Source organism: Gopherus evgoodei, chromosome 1 (genome assembly GCF_007399415.2).
Source record: "Gopherus evgoodei ecotype Sinaloan lineage chromosome 1, rGopEvg1_v1.p, whole genome shotgun sequence".
Classification (NCBI taxonomy): domain Eukaryota; kingdom Metazoa; phylum Chordata; order Testudines; family Testudinidae; genus Gopherus; species Gopherus evgoodei.
Window position 1 is genome coordinate 54,442,091 of NC_044322.1, and position 20,102 is coordinate 54,462,192.

A 20,102-nucleotide genomic window follows, 5' to 3' on the forward strand; every position below is an offset into this window, starting at 1 on the left:
CAAATGAAATTAATAGGCAGCAGGTTTAAAACAAAAGGAAGTATTTTTTCTCACAACGCAGTCAACCTGTGGAACTCCTTGCCAGAGGATGTTGTGAAAGCCCAGACTATAACAGGGTTCAAAAACAAACTAGATAAATTCTTGGAGGATTGGTCCATCAATGGCTATTAGCCAGGAGGGGCAGGGATGGTGTCCCTAGCCTCTCTTTGCCAGAAGCTGGGAATGGGTGACAGGGGGTGGATCATTTGATGATTACCTGTTCTGCTCATTCCCTCTGGGGCACCTGGTATTGACCCCTGTCCAGGATACTGGGCTAGATGGACCTTTGATCTGATCCAGTGTGGCCGTTCTTATGTAATAAACTGTGATTATGGCTAGTTACTCTCCATTGTTGGAATCAGGAGTAATTGACTGCTTCCTTAAGAGTTGCCTACAGTGAGAAATCATTTTATTCCTGAGATGGAGGGTCTGGGCCCTCTGTCCACAATTTGTAGTTCATGATGACAAACCCTGCTTAGGGGTGTTTACTAATCGTATGTCTACACTTATAGCGGCATGTAGCCACTGCATGCCCAGCTAGCATGCCTATAAATAGGGCTCTACCAAATTCATGGTCCATTTTGGTCAATTTCATGGTCATAAGATTTTTAAAATTGTAAAATTCATGATTTCAGCTATTTAAAGCTGAAATTTCACAGTGTTGTAATTATAAGGGTCCTGACTCAAAAAGAAGTTGTGGGAGGGGGAGGGGTCACAAGGTTATTGTAGGGGGAGGGTGTGGTATTGCCACCCTTACTTCTGTGCTGCTGCAGGCTGGGCGCTGCCTTCAGAGTTGGGCATCTGGCCAACAGCTGTCGCTCTCCAGCAGCCCAGCTTTGAAGGCAGCGCAGAAGGGTAGCAATACTGCGACCTCCCTAAAATAACCTTGTGACCCCCCCCCGCAACTCCCTGTTGGGTTGGGACCCCTCAATTTGAGAAATGTTGGCCTCCCCTGTGAAGTCTGTGTGTAATAGGGTAAAAACACACAAAAGGGGGAGACCAGATTTCAGTCTGTGACATGTTTTTCGTGGCTGTGAAATTGGTCAGTTCCTAGGTATAAATAGCAGTGTAGACGGGGAGGCACAGCTTAGGTGAATAGAGTGCTCTACATGCCTGAACCCTAGGGTATAAACCCTACATGCCTCTCTCTGCCCAGCCGTGCTTCTCCCATCTACATTGCTACTTTTAGCAGTGTAGTGTCCTGCTACTGGAGCCATTCCCCCTGCAGCAAAAGGCTCCGGCAGCGGGGAAATTAATTAAGCCTTTGAAAGGCCGCCATTAATCATTGTTCTTGGGTTTTTTGCCACCTAAATGGCAATCCTGACCAAAGTTAATTGTAGTTAATTAAATCTTGCCTTGCTGTGTACGGACACGAGGGACACCCAGGGAGAGGCATGTCTGAACATACAAGCTGACCCTGTGATAGGGACTTGAAAAGCAAGCCCTAGTCACAGCACAAGGGTGGCTACTATCTGGACAGCAACTGTCACTGACAGGCAGACCAGAGTGCTCAGAAAGAAGGGTTGAAAAAGCCACTCCCCTCTTCCCCCCCCCCCCCCAGCTGGGAATGCTTTATTGAGTTCAGCTAAGTGTAAATCTGGATGTTAAGCAAACCAGTTTTGGTTAAAATCTTGTATTTGTTAAAATTTGTATGGGTAATTTCACAGAGGTGTCACCAAAGACAATAAAACCCAGGAACCTCTAAGGAGAGGCACTGAAAAGCAGAGTTTCTGGAACATACCACCTCCCATGACCCTCTCCCCTCCACCCAGGGTAAGAGCCATAGACAAGGCATCCTGTCCCTGTGAACTGAGTGGCTGTTAGGCTGTGGTGAGTGAACACAAGTGGGGAAACTGAGAAGACAAGAGTTGGCTGCGGTGTGAGTCACACTGGATAAAATTATCAAAATTCTGTTTTCAAAAGTTGCTACGGAGCCTAAGTTCTCCTGAAGTTCAGTAGCCTTATACTCTTAAACTACATCGACAATTTTGAAAATGCTGCTCAGTATCATTATCCAAGTTCTTACTACTGTGATTACATCTAGCCTGGAGCTGGATGTGGAATTTCTAGCTCATGCAAATTTATAGGTGCTAGCTTTGCTCTAGCTAGCTGCAGCAGCACTGGGAAACTGCTGGAATACATACATCCCACCCAAGATCCAGGGTATTTGGGTGATTAGCCTGCATGCTGCCAGTGCTGCCATAGCTACACTGCTATTTTTTAGCTAATTTGATCAAAGCTAGTGTGCATGTCTACTCGTGCTGGAAATTACACCTCCAGCTCCAGTGCTGACAAAACCCTCAGATGTAGATTTGAAAGCCAATCACTGCAACAGGAGAACAAGGCTAGCACAAGTAAAATTAGAGCTATGAACATACATAGGGTGTTATGTACATTTGTTTGACATACTAGTATTCTAGCACCGGGGCAGGCAACCTATGGCACAGGTGCTGAAGGCAGCGCGCAAGATGATTTTCAGTGGCACTCACGCTGCCCAGATCCTGGCCATGGGTCTGGGGACCTCTGCATTTTAATTTAATTTTAAATGAAGCTTCTTAAACATTTTGAAACCTTATTAACTTTACATACAACAATAATATAGTTATATATTATAGACTTCTAGAAAGAGACCTTCTAAAAACATTAAACTGTATTACTGGCATGCAAAACCTTAAAGTAGAGTGAATAAACGAAGACTCGGCACAGCACAGCACTTCTGAAAGGTTGCCGACTCCTGTTCTAGCGCTTCTCCGTCTAGCTGCTTTTCCACAGAAGGGAGAGATGAAAGACTTGTTGGAATGTTGGTAACTTGCTTTTGTCCTTGGAAGTAACATCTTCAAATAGTTCCATCTATCAATCCCTGAATTTAGGACTCCTGTGACATATTTTGGCTGTCTACAGGCAACAAATAGAGCTATGCAATAGAACTATTGATTTACACTAATGACAGAGTTCACTTACTATTTTACATAGTTAACAATGAATGCAGTGTGAAAAACTAAGTATATTTTAGTGCATTTAAGTGTAGTTTAATTTCATTTATTTCATAGTACAGCAGCAAAGGTTCTTTAGTATATTTAAGAATAATAAAATCTTAATATGAATATCCTGTTGTACTGTTTCTTCTGTTAGAGCTGAGCTATGAAGTATGATGAAACCAGGGGTTTTGTGAGAATCAGCAAGGCTGTGGATTAGCAGTGAGAACCTACAAGGTTGTACTGTGAACAGTATTTTGGTGCGTAAACGGATTTTGTCACTAGTTTTCTTCAATACACAACTTTCTTTACAAAAACATTTTATTGTCAGATTTGTCACTAACTTGCAATTTTGTAACTAAATGTACTGTTTTTCTGTAGTCGAACAATTTTAATATAATAAGACAAAATAACACATGGAAGCCATAAATGTTCTTACTGCAGTATTTGATTCCGTAACTATTTTACATAGAATGATTTTTCAGAGGATGATCACCAGCCAGCCTCAGGTGTTTACAAGCAATTAATGGACACCACCTCTCACCATTGCAGTTAAAACAGAAGTACTTAAACATTAACAACCATAAATTGAGAAAATGTCATAAAAAACCCTTCTGCTTCAAGTGCAAGTCTAGTTAAATTCCTCTTTGGAAAGCCTTAATTTTTAATAATGATTTTGTCTGCTATAAGCAGACATTGAATCACAGACACATCACATGACAGGGGGCTGCTGTAACTGAAGTGATTTTAAAAAGTGGCTTATGGAGTATTTAAAAAAAGCTTGTACAGACAGTATTTAAATTTAAGTGTTTATCACTCCTTGAACCACAGTAAAAATTAAAAAGGAAAAGGACAAATTTATTGCAAAAGTGAGGTATAAAATATGAGTAAAACACCCAATTGTTTTTCTGTGCACCCCTATCTCTGAAAGTCACTTTAATACACTGACCAGATGCAGTTTCTGTCAGTAGAAAATCTCTAATATGGAAGTTGATATCAAGAGAAGTATTGGTTATTCAGACACTGAACTAGATGCACTAGCTATATTTTCCTGGAAAGGAATTACTACTTTTAAATCTTGCAGTAGCTCAATCTGAGTATCCAGTCTTTTCCGAGTTTCCAGAAGCTCCTGAAGTTTTTCCTCTGTTCCTATAGTAAGAAAAAAACAAAAACAAAAAAACATTTTTCACAATAAATCAGGCCAGGTTTAAAAACAGTGTGTTTTTTAGGTTACGAACATTTCAAGTTGCTAACACTGTACCTGAGAATAACTGCCACTTCCCGCCACCCCCATTGGCCTGGAACGGCGAACCGTGGCCAGTGGGAGCCGCGATCAGCTGAACCTGCGGACGCGGCAGGTAAACAAACTGGCCCAGCCCACCAGGGTGCTTACCCTGGCGAACCGTTTGCCAAAGGTTGCCGATCTCTGACCTATTGCAATCGGGGAAGGAGAAGGGCATGTTTAAACTGTCAGCCTGAAAGACACAAGTTCTGTCTAAAATAAATGACTGAGTGGGGGCCTTGGAGACATATAGGAGAAGAAACAATGCATTCGGAAATCCAGTGATATCAGCACATCATGTAGGAGAGAGGCAGGGTCCACTGAGTCAAGAAGTCAGATGAGGTTCTTGATACTCAAATAGTTAAAACTATGGAAAACCCTCTTGTCCTGATTCAAATAAGACAGACAAACTTGTACAATATTACGTTTCTAAGGATAGTGATGCCAATGATTTCACTTAGGCGTTCATACAACATAAGAAAGCTTTGATTTTAAACTGATACTATACCATAACCATCAGAAGAATAACCTTAATTCTAATAACTACTCCTTTGGGAGTGTTACTTTATATAGTAGCATATACATATATATTTACATACCTGAATGAACATTTGTAAGTATATTTTCAAACAGGCTACAGTCAAAAAGTGATATTACTGTTTCCTCGTATTCTAGGGGTTGAAAAAAAAAGTTGATTTACTGTTACATGTCAACATAGAGGAACTTAAAAATTGCACAGTGGTAACTACCGATCTGTACACTACACCAATTGTTTTAATTATGAGGCTTTTAAGCTCAGAAAGCTAGAATGCTGGGAAAGACACTAATTGCCCTTCTGTCATTTTATACCAAGGAAGAAGTGTCAATTTCACAATTTTACTTCACTAATTTCCTATGGAAAATAAGATATAAATACAATCTGCACCCCTTTAATAGGGATCCATTTAAATAAGAGCTGTTCGTCTGGTACCCAAGTTCATGTAATGTATTTAAGTTTTAAAATCTAGTTATTGCAACATCTCTGGGACCATGTGCCACATGATAGAAGTGGCTGGAAGCCAATTTAACTGCTATTTGCAAATCACATGATATGAAAGTGCCCAGTTGAAGACGCTAATACATTGTTTACATTTCTAAATGCATGAAGTGACTTTGAAGCATCCTTAAATAGTGTTTATTAACATAATATCATTAAATTAAGCTTTAGTGCCAGGTTTTCCCTCAGTAAAACACAGATAATGCTTACACACCTCACATGGGTGTTCAGAGGATTACTTAATTCATGTTTATAAGGTGCTGTGAGATTCTAAGATGTGAATAAGTATTTTTTTAATTACTTCTGGCAACTTTTGCTATGCAAAAACCTCTTCTTTTATGAGGGAGATTTAGTTAATTGGGTTATTTCTCTTTCCTTAACAGTGTCGACTACATTAATATCCTTCATCCTCAAAAGGATATAGCAGTAGACTATTCTGAAAACTAAGGCCTGGTCTACACTGTAGGGGGAATCCATCTAAGTTATGCAACTTCAGCTATCTGAATAACGTAGCTGAAGTTGACATACTTAGACCTACTCACCGCGGTGTCTTCACTGCAGTGAGTCGACTGCTGCTGCTCCCCCATGGACTCTGCCTGTGCCTCTCGCGGCAGTGGAGCACAATTTATCATGACTAGACAAGATAAATTGATTCCCGCTGGATCAATCGCTGCCCACCGATCCAGTGGGCAGGGTAGACATACCCTGAGAAGGCTAATCCCCATAAAGTGAAATCTGAACTTCTCTTTAACGTTGCTTTGTCCATAAGATTGTTAAGCTGGGTTGACTGCTTCAAGAACAGTGTTTCGTACAAGTACTGTAGCTATATCTGAACCCCCAATATATTTTAAATTTATGTTAATCTAAATAATCTATTACAAGACAATGCATTCTTATGCAATTTTTTTCATATGCTGTAACAATCTTTAACAAAGATTGCTTATCCCTCTGTGATGAAATAAGACACAACCCCAGTCCAGATAAAATCTTCACAACCTTTCAAACACCCTTTTCTGAAAATGCTTGATACATCTTGCAGCATCCCTGGGATCTGGCAGACTAAGCTGTGTGTGTATGTTTGGGGAAGGGGCTTGTTTAACAAATTCCAGATAATGAATTCTTGGCAGTTCCTTGCCCCCATGCCACTAACACCCCACTCAAGTAGGATAGCAGAGGAAGCGAGAGATGGTCTCTTAGGTAACCAACACTCAAACCATTCAGGGCTCTAAAAAGGTGAACGTGACCCTGAGTTAAAGTACCAAGAATTAAATGGCTCAACTCAGAATCTGTCCAAAGCAGAGTTCCTATTTGGTCACAGTACCTGTTTCTGAAGTGTTGTCATCCATCAGTTTTTCCTTTGCAAGGTGAAGTGTGTCTAGCATTTCTTTAAATATGCCATCCAGAAGTCCAGCCTGTTTGCACTTCCTAAGAAAGTCTATTCTTCCTGTTAAAATACAGAACACATAGTTCTACTGAAATTGTGTCTGAGCACAGTTACTGTAGTTCATTGTATCTCAAAGTCCTTTACACCAGTGCTTCTGAAAGCCGGTCTGCTGCTTGTTCAGGGAAAGCCCCTGGCAGTCTGGCCCTGTTTGTTTACCTGCCACGGCTGCAGGTTCAGCCGATCATGGCTCCCACTGGCTGTGGTTCGCCGCTCCAGGCCAATGGGAGCTGTGGGAAGCGGCACAGGCCGAGGGATGTGCTGGCTGCCCTTCCCCCATTGGCCTGGAGCAGCAAACTGCGGCCAGTGAGAGCTGCGATCGGCCAAACCTGTGGACGCGGCAGGTAAACAAACCAGCCAGGACCACCAGGGGCTTTCCCTGAACAAGCAGCGGTCCGGCTTTCAGAAGCACTGCTTTACACTAATTGCAGCAGCTCCTGTTCGCACTCTTCTGGATGTGACTGAACATGGCTAAACTAATGGTTCTAATGCTACCTCCTTAACCCTTTCAGATGAGACACTGAAAGGGTCAGAAGCCAATAGGCACAGTGCCAGGAATAAACCCCTCTCAATTCCAGGCAGGCAAAGTGTATCACCACAATCCTTCATTAGATTCATATTCCTCCATGCATCTCTCAGTCTTGTAAATCAGATAGCTTTCACTACATTCTCTCTTAATGCTGCTGCATGGTTTGAACAGGAATGGGGAGAAATAGTTCTAATAAGGAATACTTTGAACAGGATTTGGCTGACGAATAGCATCCGTACCTGAACATAGATCTCCCAAATGACACAGCAATTCACTTGCCTTATTGCAGGTCCACTTTATATGGCAACTTTGCAGCTGCTGGAAAACTAGGAAAATATATGTTCCCGTTTTTAACTCAGTCTGTCTGAGGACAGTCATCAATTATGCTAAAATAAATGGGCTGTTTGAAAGGAGGAACATGTGTACACTTTGTATTAAAGTGTGCACCTCCTTTGTTTTGAAAAAAGATAAACTGTCTCTTTATTTGAAGGGTTTGAGTAAAGACCTCAGGAGAAAGTATAACAAATCCCATTATTAAAGCATGGGTCCTCATGAAAAAGAGCTGCTGAGCACGCCTGGCAACTTTGGAAAACATGCCAAAACCAACAAATTACTGTTCACTCTGTGTTTGTTTCTTTCGCAGGACATTTTCATGAAAACAGATGTTTTTACAGGATTATTTGCTCTTGCAGGTTTTTTCCCCACTTCAAATCAGGATCTTAGGTTTTGACATCAGTTAGTTATTGTGAAGAGGATTATGAAGATGCAGCTCTAAGGATTAGGACTTCAGGTGAAGAATAAATTACAGGAGCAAATGTCAGAGTTAAAAAACTGCTTTATATATAATTTTGTTATTGGTGGGACATTGAGAGAAAGAAAGAACGAACAGCTCTGCTTATACCAGATATCCTATAATACATAAATAAAATGTTCCAGCATTTTCGATGAGGGTCTTCTGCTTGTTGAAGTACAGTTGTAGCAGTAATACAGAGTGGCATATTTTAAAAACAAAACAAAACATGGTAATGTATTTCAAGCACACTGAATTTAGCTATCATATACCGTAGGTAAATGCCACTTTTGCCTCTTTAATACAAACTCTCTCATTATTTGGAAGAGTAATCCCAATGGGTAATTACAACAGTGCTTTTTGTGCAGTATAAAACATTGGAAAGGAACGCTACCTACTAAGCAGGCTGCTCGACCACTTGCTTTACTACAGAAAGATGCAATTACAAGAGCTAAATCAAAATAAAACACACGTTACAATACATTTTATAATACAGTGTACATCCACTATTCAAAGACCGTGCTTTCTTTTGAGGTAATGACTGCATGGTGGCCTAAAACATTTTGAGGGGCTGGTTATCAACCAGCAATAACTGGAAATGTCTTTGAATAGTTTTTGTACGGAAATGGGCTTGACATTGTCTCACCTGTACTCTTAACTGGCTTCATCTCCACATCTTGCTAGCCACAACTAAGGGGATGTTCACAAATTAGATAACACATTTTGTTGGTGACTTTCAAGACCCACCTACCCCTTTGTAACACTCTTACAAATGCAGAATTAAGCATCTGTTCTATAACTTATGACTATCCCCTAATGGTCACCTCAACTTCTGGCCCCATTAACACGTCACACCAGCCTTCTCAATAACTCTACTGCCTGTTCCTCCTTCCCCTTTAAAGGAGGCTAATGTTAATTTTCCAGCTAAGAGTAATTTTCCTTTCTAAATGTAATCTCCTTTCATATCTGAAGGGAGGGGAGTGGGCAGAAGCTGAGCCATCCATGTTTGCTGTGGGCCTACTGATGAGTTCTGAACCCAGCAGCCACTCAGGGTAAAGGGATTATATAACCACTGGGGAATAATTGACTCTTATTGGATAATAATGGCCCTCAGCCAAAGCAGTGGGATTTGCTTCCTGCACAATTATTTTGAAATCACACAGCTGTTCTGCAAATCAGAACTCCACTCCCTTGCCAGCGTGCAGAGAATTAGCCAACGGAGAAAAAAAGGAAATGTATAGCTGTGATTCAGCTGCTCGGAGGTGACCTGACCTCACACTGGCCATTTCAGTACAATTTATTATAGCATCAAATCGTGGTAATAATATTAATTATTTGTCAAACCTTTGTGTGTGTTACGTTTTTTCCTTAAAAGTCGTAAACTATTTTCTGCTGCTGTCTCTTCTGTGCTCTGTTGAAAACAAAACAAAACACTGTACGTTTATACCAGTAGGGACGTTTACTGCTTAGAGGAAAGAAAGCAACTATTTCCACATTTACTAAGGCCACAGCTACACAACCGACCTACAGTGGCACAGCTGTACCGTTGCAGCTGCGCTGCTGTAAGATCTCCTGTGTAGCCACTCTGTGCCGGCAGGAGAGAGCTCTCCCCAAACCACCTCCAACAAGCAGCAGTAGCTGGCAGGAGCACGTCTCCCGACGACATAGCACTGTCCACACCAGCACTTTTGTTGGTGAAACTTATATTGGTCAGGGTGGGTTTTTTTTTCACACCCTGGGCCGACAAAAGGTTTGCCAACAACAGTGCTAGTGTACACAAAGCCTGAGAGAAAAACGGTCAATACTAAAATAGTTATACCCAGTTTTTCAAAAAGTCATTCATTCTGTTTGTTTACAATCAATTAAAAAGTGAACAACTAAAGAAGAGCAACAAAAATAATCTGACTAAAAAACACCCTCACTAAACTGACCACCACCTTTTTTTATTTTTAGTGTTCTGTTCTCTCTGAATAACCAAAATAAACCCATATTGATATGAGCTGTACGTGAATTTATAATGTGCTGTGCTGGTATAATAGATGTGCCATTCTAACATTTAATTCTCACATCCATATAAGTGGAGAAGGTGTTAGAAAGGCACAAAGCTGTTGGAAAATTTTTTACACTTTGGACTATTCCAGCTCATGGAGGTGTTTCTGGTTAGTCCTGTGACAAGTGATTTATGTTGAATTAACTAAATACATATGGAGCCCTTCTACGTCTTATCTCCTATATCTGTATTCATTTAGGACGTACTCTAATGTGGGAGAACTGTGGAAGCAGTGCTGCATGCATATTGGGACAAATTCATCCCTGGAGTAATTCCACTGTTTTGTAGCCCAGCGTCTCCTACATTTCTGAATGTCTGGGCTGCTGCCCGCCTCTGTGCAGCTCATGGAGATGGATCTCCTCCCACCCCCCTTGCAAAATGTGAGGCCATATGCAGCAAGGTTGTCTCCACTATTGAGATTCAACCCAAACAGACTCCTACAAGTAAGCCTCAGAATAAATTTCTTCCCTCAAAATCGTCCCTGGAGCTGCGATTCCCCTACACTCTTCCTTTGAGGAAGTGATCAGAGATGAATGGGAGAAACCCAATGAGGGCATTCACATTAACAAAAATTACCTCAGGTTCTATAAGATTCAGGAACCAAAGGACCCTAATTCAGAAATACCAAAGGTTGACACCTCTATAGCATCCCAAGTCAAAGATATGGTTACCCCCTCAGAAGGGGAGTCCAGTCATTAGAACCCCATGGATAGAAAGATGGAGGCCACTCTCAAAATAGACTTTGAGGCCTCAGCCCCCTCAAGGCTTCCCTACCAGCCACCTGCTTTGCAAGGGCATCGCTCTCCTGGTTGGAAGATCTCAGGACCCGTAAGGGTAGAGATCACCCTGACTTTGACTCTATTTTGAAGAGTTTTCCCAGCAACAGCATTTGTAGGTGACACCTCAATGGATGCAATGAGATTCTCAGCCAGAGCCATGCTCAGTAACCAGGTGCCAGCTATGGCTCTGACCCTGGAAGGTTGATACCCACTCAAAGCAGGTTTCTGTGACCTGCCAAGTTTACAGACTTCCTTCTTTTTTGAGAAAAGCTAGATGAAGTAGTGGCAGACAGTGTGGCAAAATCCAGTCTCTCCTGATGACACGTAATGGCTTCAGGAAAGAGTATAGACTGGCCCTCAGACAGAGATGCTCCTTTTAGCCTTCATCCTCACAGAAATACCAACAAAGGGAAAGCAGGTTCTCCAAAGGAAAGCCACAGAACCGAGGTTTGAGGTGAAAGGTCAGGGGGAATCCCACCCCTCTCAAAGCTTCTTTATGGTAAAGACTGCATAGGCCTCTGCTCAGCACTGAATCTAGGAGGTAGAATTTCCCATTTCCTGGAGGAATGGTTTACATCAATCACAGACAAGTGAGTTAGGGATATTCCCTTGAGCTATGGGCTCTACCTCATCTGTTCCCTATCCAGTCCTCCATCTCCAACAACCCTGGAAAGCACAGTCTGATCCAGAAAGAGATTTCTCATCTTTTAGACATGGGCATGATAGAGAGCATCTCCTCAGAAGAAAGATTCTCAGGGTTCTATTAGTCCATCTTCTTCATTGTTCGACAGGGGCAATCAAAGCCATTTTCAACCTCAAAAGGCAACAAGTGGATGAAGAAAATGAAGTTTTGGATGGCAACCCTGGCCTCTACTGTGTCATCCATGTTCCAGACGGATCTTCTGACTTCAATGGATCTGGTGGATGCATATCTCCATATTCCTATCAAACTGCGTCACCACAGATTTCTAAGGTTTGCTTATGGCAGGTAGCATTATCAATACTGGCATTCCCATTCGGCCTGTCCTTGACCCCCAGGATCCTTACAAAGAAGGTGGTGATAATCATAGCCAGACTCAGGTCACAGAGTGTCTACAAGTTTCCTCTCCTGGACCACATCTTGAACAAAGCTCCATCTCTGGCAACAGGGCCATGTCCCTGATGCTGAATACCCTGCAAGCACAACACTTTATCAATGTCAAGAAAAGCTCCTTGACTCTGTCCACAAAACTAAGTCACCTGGAAGTGTACACAGAGATTTTAATAACAAAGATCTACCCATCACTAGAGACAGCGCTTTCCACATTATTCTGGAGCTGCAAGAGGCCCACCAGAGCACTGGGCCTTCAACTGTGAGGCCTCCTAGTGTCATGCAGAGAGGTCACTCTATGGGAACAATCACATATCAGGCACCTTCACAGCTTCATCTTAAAGGCGTGCGACCGCTCCCCATAACACTGGAAGGATCAAATAAAGATCCCGACGTTGGTGCTCAGCTTCTGAAATTGTGGTCAGCCCAGGGCAATGTCCACAAAGGTATGCCCATATGCCTTCCAGATCCTCTGATTCTCACAATTGACACCAGCCTGGAGTGCTGGGAAGCACACATGGGAACCCAAACAGCTCAAGGCATCTGGAGCCTGGAGGAAAGAGCCCACAGAATACACCTGGTGGATCTAAAAGTAGTAGTAGACTACACAAGAAGATCAGACTCCCTATTCATATCTTCCCATCTGAAATGCTAAGGACTCAGAGCTTCCAAGTCCTCCATTGCTAGAAGGATTATGCTATGCATTGTGGAGGCTAAAAAGGCGTCAGAGATTTCGGTCTTGGAGTTGCAGCAACTATTCGTCTGCTGAGGAAAGCTTGATATGGCTTCCCTGGAAACAGTCAGTAACTCTCCACCTGTCTGCTAGAGGGGATGTCACCATGCACAGAGCATCCTGCTCTCTAGAAGTCAGCGTGCTGCTCTCTAGCTGAGAGCCAGAAGACTGAGCTATGATTTTGTCCTGAACACTGACCTCGGTGTGGCAGTGCACTGCATCCAATGAGACTCCTGTGCCAGCACCACGTTTTTCATGTTTAGAATTTATCAAGACATGAGTCTGCATGGCCTGTCATTTTAAATATTTTCATAATCATGGGTGCAACTCAGGATGCTGGACGCTCCCTTCAGCTTTTTATAACCATAGACCCATATATATGTATATTTGTAGTGCACTCGGGTGGAATCTTGGCCCCACTGAAGTCAATGGGAGTTTTGATGTGGACTTTAATGGAGCCAGGATATCACCTTGAGAGTCTAAGGCCTGGTCTACACTACGCGTTTGAACAGATTTTAGCAATGTTAAACCGATTTAACGCTGTACCTGTCCACACTACGAGGCTCTTTATATCAATATAAAGGGCTCTTTAAATCGGTTTCTGTACTCCTCCCCAACAAGAGGAGTAGCACTAAAATCGGTATTACCATATCGGATTAGGGTTATAGTGTGGCCGCAAATCGACGGTATTGGCCTCTGGGCGGTATCCCACAGTGCACCACTGTGACCGCTCTGGACAGCGATCTGAACTCGGATGCAGTGGCCAGGTAAACAGGAAAAGCCCCGCGAAATTTTGATTTTCATTTCCTGTTTGCCCAGCATGGAGCTCTGATCAGCACGGGTGGCGATGCAGTCCCAAATCCAAAAAGAGCTCCAGCATGGACCGTACGGGAGATACTGAATCTGATCGCTGTATGGGGAAACAAATCTGTTCTATCAGAGCTCCGTTACAGAAGATGAAATGCCAAAGCGTTTGAAAAAAAAAATCTCCAGGCTACACAGTGCTGCGTGACAAGCGTAACGGGAAGCCAGAGACTCAAACGGAAGCTCATGGAGGGAGGGAGGGGGTACTGAGGACTCCAGCTATCCCCCAGTCCACAGCAGTCTCCGAAAAGTATTTGCATTCTTGGCTGAGCTCCCAATGCCTGTAAGTTCAAACACATTGTCCGGCGTGTTCAGGGAATAGCTCGTCAATTTACTCCCCCCCCCCCCCACACACGTGAAAGAAAAGCGAAAGAAATCATTTCTTGACTTCTTTCAATGTCACCCTATGTCTACTGAATGCTGCTGGTAGACGCGATGCTGCAGCAGTGAAGAGCAGTATCCGCTCTTCTCCCCTCCCTGGTGGCAGACGGTACAATATGACTGATATCCGTTGTCACCATCAGCCCGTGAGTGCTCCTGGCTTGCCTCAGGTGAGGTTGGCTGGGGGCGCCTGGGTAAAAATAGGAATGATTCCTGCTCATTCCTGGTAGATGGGACAGAATGGCTGGTAACCGTCCTCATCATAGCAACTGGGGGCTGAGCTCCATCAGCCCCCTCCCTTTCCTGTGTAAAGAAAAGATTCTGTACTGCCTGGACTATCATAGCAGTGGGATGCTGGGCTCCTCTCCCCCGCACCGCTTAATGTCCTGCCTGGACTGTCATAGCACCAGAAGGCTGCCTCCTCCTCATTTTATCTCACTAACAAGTCACTGTTTCTTATTCCTGCATTCTTTATAACTTCATGACACAAATGGGGACACTGCCATGGTAGCCCAGGAAGGTTGGGGGAGGAGGGAAGCAACGGGTGGTGTTGCTGCAGGGGCACGCCCCCCGTGAATGGCATATAGCTCATCATTTCTGCGGGATCTGACACAGAGCAGCTGTGCTCTCTGATACACTGGTTCTCTAGTACACTTGCTCTATATTCTAGGCAGGACTGACTCTATTTTTAGAAACCATAAAGGAGGGATTGACTCGGGGAGTCATTCCCAGTTTTGCTTTTGCGCCCCCGGCCGATCTCAGCCAGGGGCACCCATGATAGCAGCGGACAGTACAGAAAGACAGATAACCGTCATCTCATTGGCAATTTACACTGGCAGCAGACAGTGCAGAACAACTGGTAACCGTCTCTGCTATCATGCCAAAGCAAATGAATGCTGCTGTGTAGCGCTGGAGTATCGCCTCTATCCGCGGCATCCAGTACACATACAGTGACAGTAAAAAAAAAGCTGAACAGACTCTATGGTTGCCGTGCTATGGCGTCTGCCAGGGCAATCCAGGGAAAAAGGGTGCAAAATGATGGTCTGCCATTGCTTTCCCGGAGGAAGGAATGACTGACGACATTTACCCAGAACCACCTGCGACAATGATTTTTGCCCCATCAGCCACTGGGCTCTCAACCCAGAATTCTAAGGGGCGGGGGGAGACTGCGGGAACTATGGGATAGCTATGGAATATCTACCCACAGTGCAACGCTCCGGAAATTGACGCTAGCCTCGGACCATGGACGCACACCGCCGAATTAATGTGCTTAGTGTGGCCGGGTGCACTCGACTTTATACAATCTGTTTTATAAAACCGGTTTATGTAAAATCGGAATCCTGTAGTGTAGACGTACCCTAAATAAACTGGAATTAGAAGTCTGCTTTACAAGAGCTACAAAAAATGCAGGCATGATTTGGCCTATGGCCTTCATGAGCAGGGCTGCCCAGAGGATTCAGGGGGCCTGAGACAAAGCAATTTCGGGGGCCCCTTCCATAAAAAAAAAAATTGCAATAGTATAGAATACTATATTCTCATGGGGGGTCCCTGTGGGGCCTGGGGAAAATTGCCCCACTTGCCCCCCTTCCACAGTAGCCCTGTTCATGAGAGTCCAGATGCAGTCTTAATGTCTAAGTTTGAGAGAACCTTCATGTTAAGAATTAAAATCTGCACATATAGTTGTAGTTTCTCAAATGAAGCAGTGCTAGTTGAAATCAATGTGACTTATTAAAAATAAAGAGATGTAACTATGTGCTATTCGGCCATGCAAGACCTCTGTGTTTAAGGAAAAATCCATTTTCCCCTATCCTAGTGCTCTGGTATGGCCGACTGTCATATCAGCCAATGGTGTCATGGCATCTCATGTGTTCTCTTGTATCCTGGTACTTTACAGAAGAAATGCAACTCAGGAGAAAAAAAACTTTCTGTATAAGCCAAGATCACAGTCACAGGGCCAAAATCAACCTTGGTTTAAGTGGCCCCAATTTCAGTGCTGTTGCACCAGATGATGACACTGAGGTGGAATTAGCTCCACCCAAAGTAACTGTGAATGTGAAATATATTGCTTCAAGGGAATTATAAGACTGAAGCAGAGAATGAGAAGTTGCTATTTAGGAAATGCGGCTGCTCCTGACTTCCCATTTTTGGAATATGCTAACACAATCTCTTGCAGAAGTCTAGCTAAACTTGTAACAACACAAAGTGGATTCCTCCATGTCTTTAGGTTTTAAATAAAACTGCTTGGATTCAAATTACCCTTTTTTCCATGAAGGTGGAAGATTTAATTCCATGCCTGTTCCTCTTATTGTCTGCATCTAGAAATCAAGAGACAATTCTGTAAGAATGTAATGTTCTTAGACAAAAGATAGATAATTTCACACTTAATTTTAACATCTCTATTTCTGAAGACTATAAAGATAGACACTCTGGATAATAGTCACAGTATATTTTAGCTTTCTTGACTTTCTGACATTTCAGCTGGATATACATTTCCATGAAATCTAAAATATTGCCTAATCACTAGAGCTGCCTAAAAAGACATGTAAATCTTTGTACATTTCCTCTAGAATTTCCTTCCACCTAATTTGATTATAAAGCGAACTTCAGACTTTTAACTCTGCACTGCAAAGTAAATTACCCCTCCCAAGCTAGGGCTAACAGAAGAAAGTAAAAAGATTTATTTAAAAAACAAAACAAAACTTCAAATCAGAGTTGTTATAAATATTTCAGAAAGCAGTTTTAATCTACAAATGAACCCATGTTTATTTTAATACAACTCATGACTAGAACTATTTTGTGCATGTAAATTTACTGAGAAATGTAGCGTATATCACCTCATATACAGTGGTCTTTCAAACTTTAACCAAGCTCCTGAAAAACTCAGAAAAAAATCCTATACAGAAACCATTTTACTTGTGTGGCAGATTTTTGTTTGTTTGTAAAGTGTTTAATAACGTTTACATGAAAATAAGATCTTTAGTCTTGAAAGTTCACCTGCTCCCACTTCGTATTTGCTGCCAAAATGTGTCAGACTTTCTTAGATATCATGCTAGCTCCCCCGGAAGTGATTCCACCATCAAAAACAGATAATAATAACTTCTGGCAAGGAATAAGCAGGAAGAGCATGTGAAGTATTGAGAAACAAAGATCCTGTTTTCATGTAAATATCCCTAGTAACTAAAACAAAACAAACCAACCCACCAACTGGAAAGAGAAATGAAAAAGAGGCTATATAGTCCCTCTTTATTTTTAGAATCAACTGCCTCCTGTGTGGTCAAATGTGTGAAGGTATTACTAGTATATATCATTCTTTTGGGAGGAACTACTCGGTCCATTCATGATAAGTGGGGCCAAATCTTCAAACCTGAGAGCCTAAAGTTAGGTACATAATTAAGTGACCCAATTCTCATTGGTGCTGAGCACCCACAGCTTCCATTGATTCAAAAGGAATTGTGGGCACTCAGAACTGTTTAAAAATAATTATATCATTTATTTAGGCACTTAACTTTAGTCACCCAAGTTTGAAAATGTTCATTCATGCACATAAAGTACTGTTCACTAAGAGTGCTCCACTGTCTAAGAATGCCTCATTGACCTGTAGCCATACCGTCTTGTGCTATGATCCCCTCCGCTCTTACAAATTAAGCAAGATGAGTACTTGGTGAATATTCATTTGGGTTTAGAACACAATATAAAAGCACCCATGGCATCAATTAAAAACACATTTCATAAAACAAGAAATCAGCAGAGCCACCCCCAATAAAAAAATAAGAGCACTTCCCCTTGTCCGGAAACATGACTCTCACTGCATTCTCCAAATGAAAATAGATAGAATTTTCAGCATTCTTTGCAGGTCAATTGCTCCAAACTATCTAAGACCAATGTGATGGAAGAAATATGCTTCAAAGACTCCCTCATGGACAACGCTCCACCTCCGTCCCCTTTTAAATTGAAGGCCTTCAGCTTAAACACCTTTGCTGATATCAGCTGCACCAGTGTTGCATTGGGAAAGAGGCTGTTCTCAGGCAAACAAATGGTACTATTGCACTTTTTTGACCTGAGTGGCTAGTAAATTTTGGGTCCCTGAGGATGTTCCCATTGGAAGTAGAAACTGATGGCGTTTGGCATTGTCTTTGATGTAATCTTGTTTACTTGCAAGGAATGAACAAAATCCTTCTCTAAATGCAGGAGAAGCCAAGAAAAAAAAAGGAGCAATTCCTTAGGGTTGGTCTACACTCTATGAAGTTAGCTTGACCTAAGTCATCTTGCATCAACCTATTTGTGTGCATGTGTCTGCTCAAATTTGTGTCCTGCCAACATAAGTGCCCCCTTACGGGGATGCAGTAACACCATCTCCCCAAACAGCATTGCGTCATGGCTGACCTACTGTGGTCAATGCAGTGCAAGTGTAGACACCATGTAACCTATGTCCACCCTTAACAGCCCTCCAGCAGCTGTCCCACAATGCCTGACACAGACCACTCTGGTCATAGTTGTGAACTCCACTGTCCAGGGGGCATAGAGACCAGAAGTCACTACCCCCTTTAAGACCCTACATATTTTTTAAATTACTTTTCTTTATTGCCCAGCTTGGGGAGCACACCTTGCAGCTCTCCTTTGTTGTGTGCAGCTGCTCAACTGACCATGCTGGCGATGTGCTCTTGCCTGGAGTAGACAGGAGGTATTGGCTCTCTTGGGCCCGTGGGAGCAATTGTACAAACATTGACCTCTACGAGCAGATTGCATGGGGGATGCTGGTGAAGGGGTACGACAGGGCTCAGCGGTGGTGCTGTGTGAAAGTGAAGGATCTGTGGTAGGCCAACATGAATCTGGTGCTGAGCTGCAGACCTGCTGCTTTTTTAATGAGTTGCATGCCATATTTGGCAGACACAGACACCCCCCACACCACCACACACACAGAGCAGTTTGGATACCTCCAAGGAGCCCCAGACACAGACCTCTGCTGTGTTCCACCAGCAAGGAGGATGAGGGACATGCAACCTGGGGGTCCAACTATGCCACAAGTGAGCATCTTTCCGAGGCTCCACTGCAGTCTAGTCAATCCATGGGTGAGCCCGATGTCGGGGAAGGAACCTCAGGTAAGTATGTGAATGCATGTCCCATTACAATGTTTAAATGTGCAGATGCTACCCAACCCCAGTGTAGCAGGATACAAGTATTGACTTTTCAGTAATTTGCTCACACTAGAAGAGGAAGCTATACAACAAACAGAGGTAGAGTTGTTATCTGCTTTTCATTCCCCTGTAGACTTAGTTGGGAAGGAGGAGAGAAGGGCACATACAGAGCAGTTTGTGTGTACACACAGGGATGTCCCTTGAATCCTGCTGAGAGGTCACAATGAAACTTTCATGGAAGAACTCTGCAATCGTCTCCCAAAGGGTTCTAGGGATGGCTGCCTTATTTCTTCCTCCATAGTAGGACTCTTTCCCGTGCCACTCCACAATGACTTTGGCAATCACAATTCCAGTAAACAGACTAGCAATGTATGGGCCTGGATAGCTTAGGGACACCACCAGCAGCTGTGCTCTCTGTGTCTTTGTTGCCCTCATGAGTGAGATATCAGCTAGAATCACCACCGCCTATGGAAAGTAGCACCAGTGCTCGGTGCCATTATAGAAATCTGGGCTGAAATTTTATTGTTTCATGCAACAGAACGATTCCTTCCTCATGGCCAGGCCTTCCCTCACTGGGCCACACAGCACCTTCACTCACGCTGGAGGGCGACTATGCAGACCCGCACTAGGGCTGAAGTGTCAATAAGCATGTCTTGTTTAAAACTTTGGCAGAACAAAGGAAAAGAGTGCTGAAACTTAACTTTCACCTCCCATTGTGACTCTAAATACAATGATACCTCTGGGTGTTCCATCTGTAACTGCTGCTGCCCCTCCACCCCCACAGAATGACTGACCATAATAAGGAGAAAGAAGAGGAAACAGGCGGATATATTCTAGTGCAGTGGCGAGCAAACTTTTTGGCCCGAGGGCCATGTCGGAGTTGCACAATGTTTGGAGGGCTGGGTAGGGAAGACTGTGCCTCCGGAAACAGTCTGGCACTGCCCCCTATCTGTCCCCTCCCACTTCCCATCCACGATT

General features: G+C 43.1%; 1 protein-coding gene across 1 annotated transcript in view; it reads right to left on the reverse strand.

Annotated features, from left to right (window-relative positions):
- Positions 1–2,701: 2,701 nt before the first annotated feature.
- LOC115641366 (histone-lysine N-methyltransferase SETDB2-like) overlaps positions 2,702–20,102 on the reverse strand; it is a 91,982-nt gene continuing 74,581 nt past the window's right edge. The window contains exons 23-27 of the mRNA XM_030544485.1: positions 16,246–16,304; positions 9,437–9,503; positions 6,654–6,776; positions 4,896–4,967; positions 2,702–4,163 (exon numbers count right to left, since the gene is read on the reverse strand). Coding sequence (XP_030400345.1) covers positions 4,027–4,163; positions 4,896–4,967; positions 6,654–6,776; positions 9,437–9,503; positions 16,246–16,304 — 458 coding nt within the window. The 3' untranslated portion in view covers positions 2,702–4,026. The remainder of the gene's footprint in view (positions 4,164–4,895; positions 4,968–6,653; positions 6,777–9,436; positions 9,504–16,245; positions 16,305–20,102) is intronic.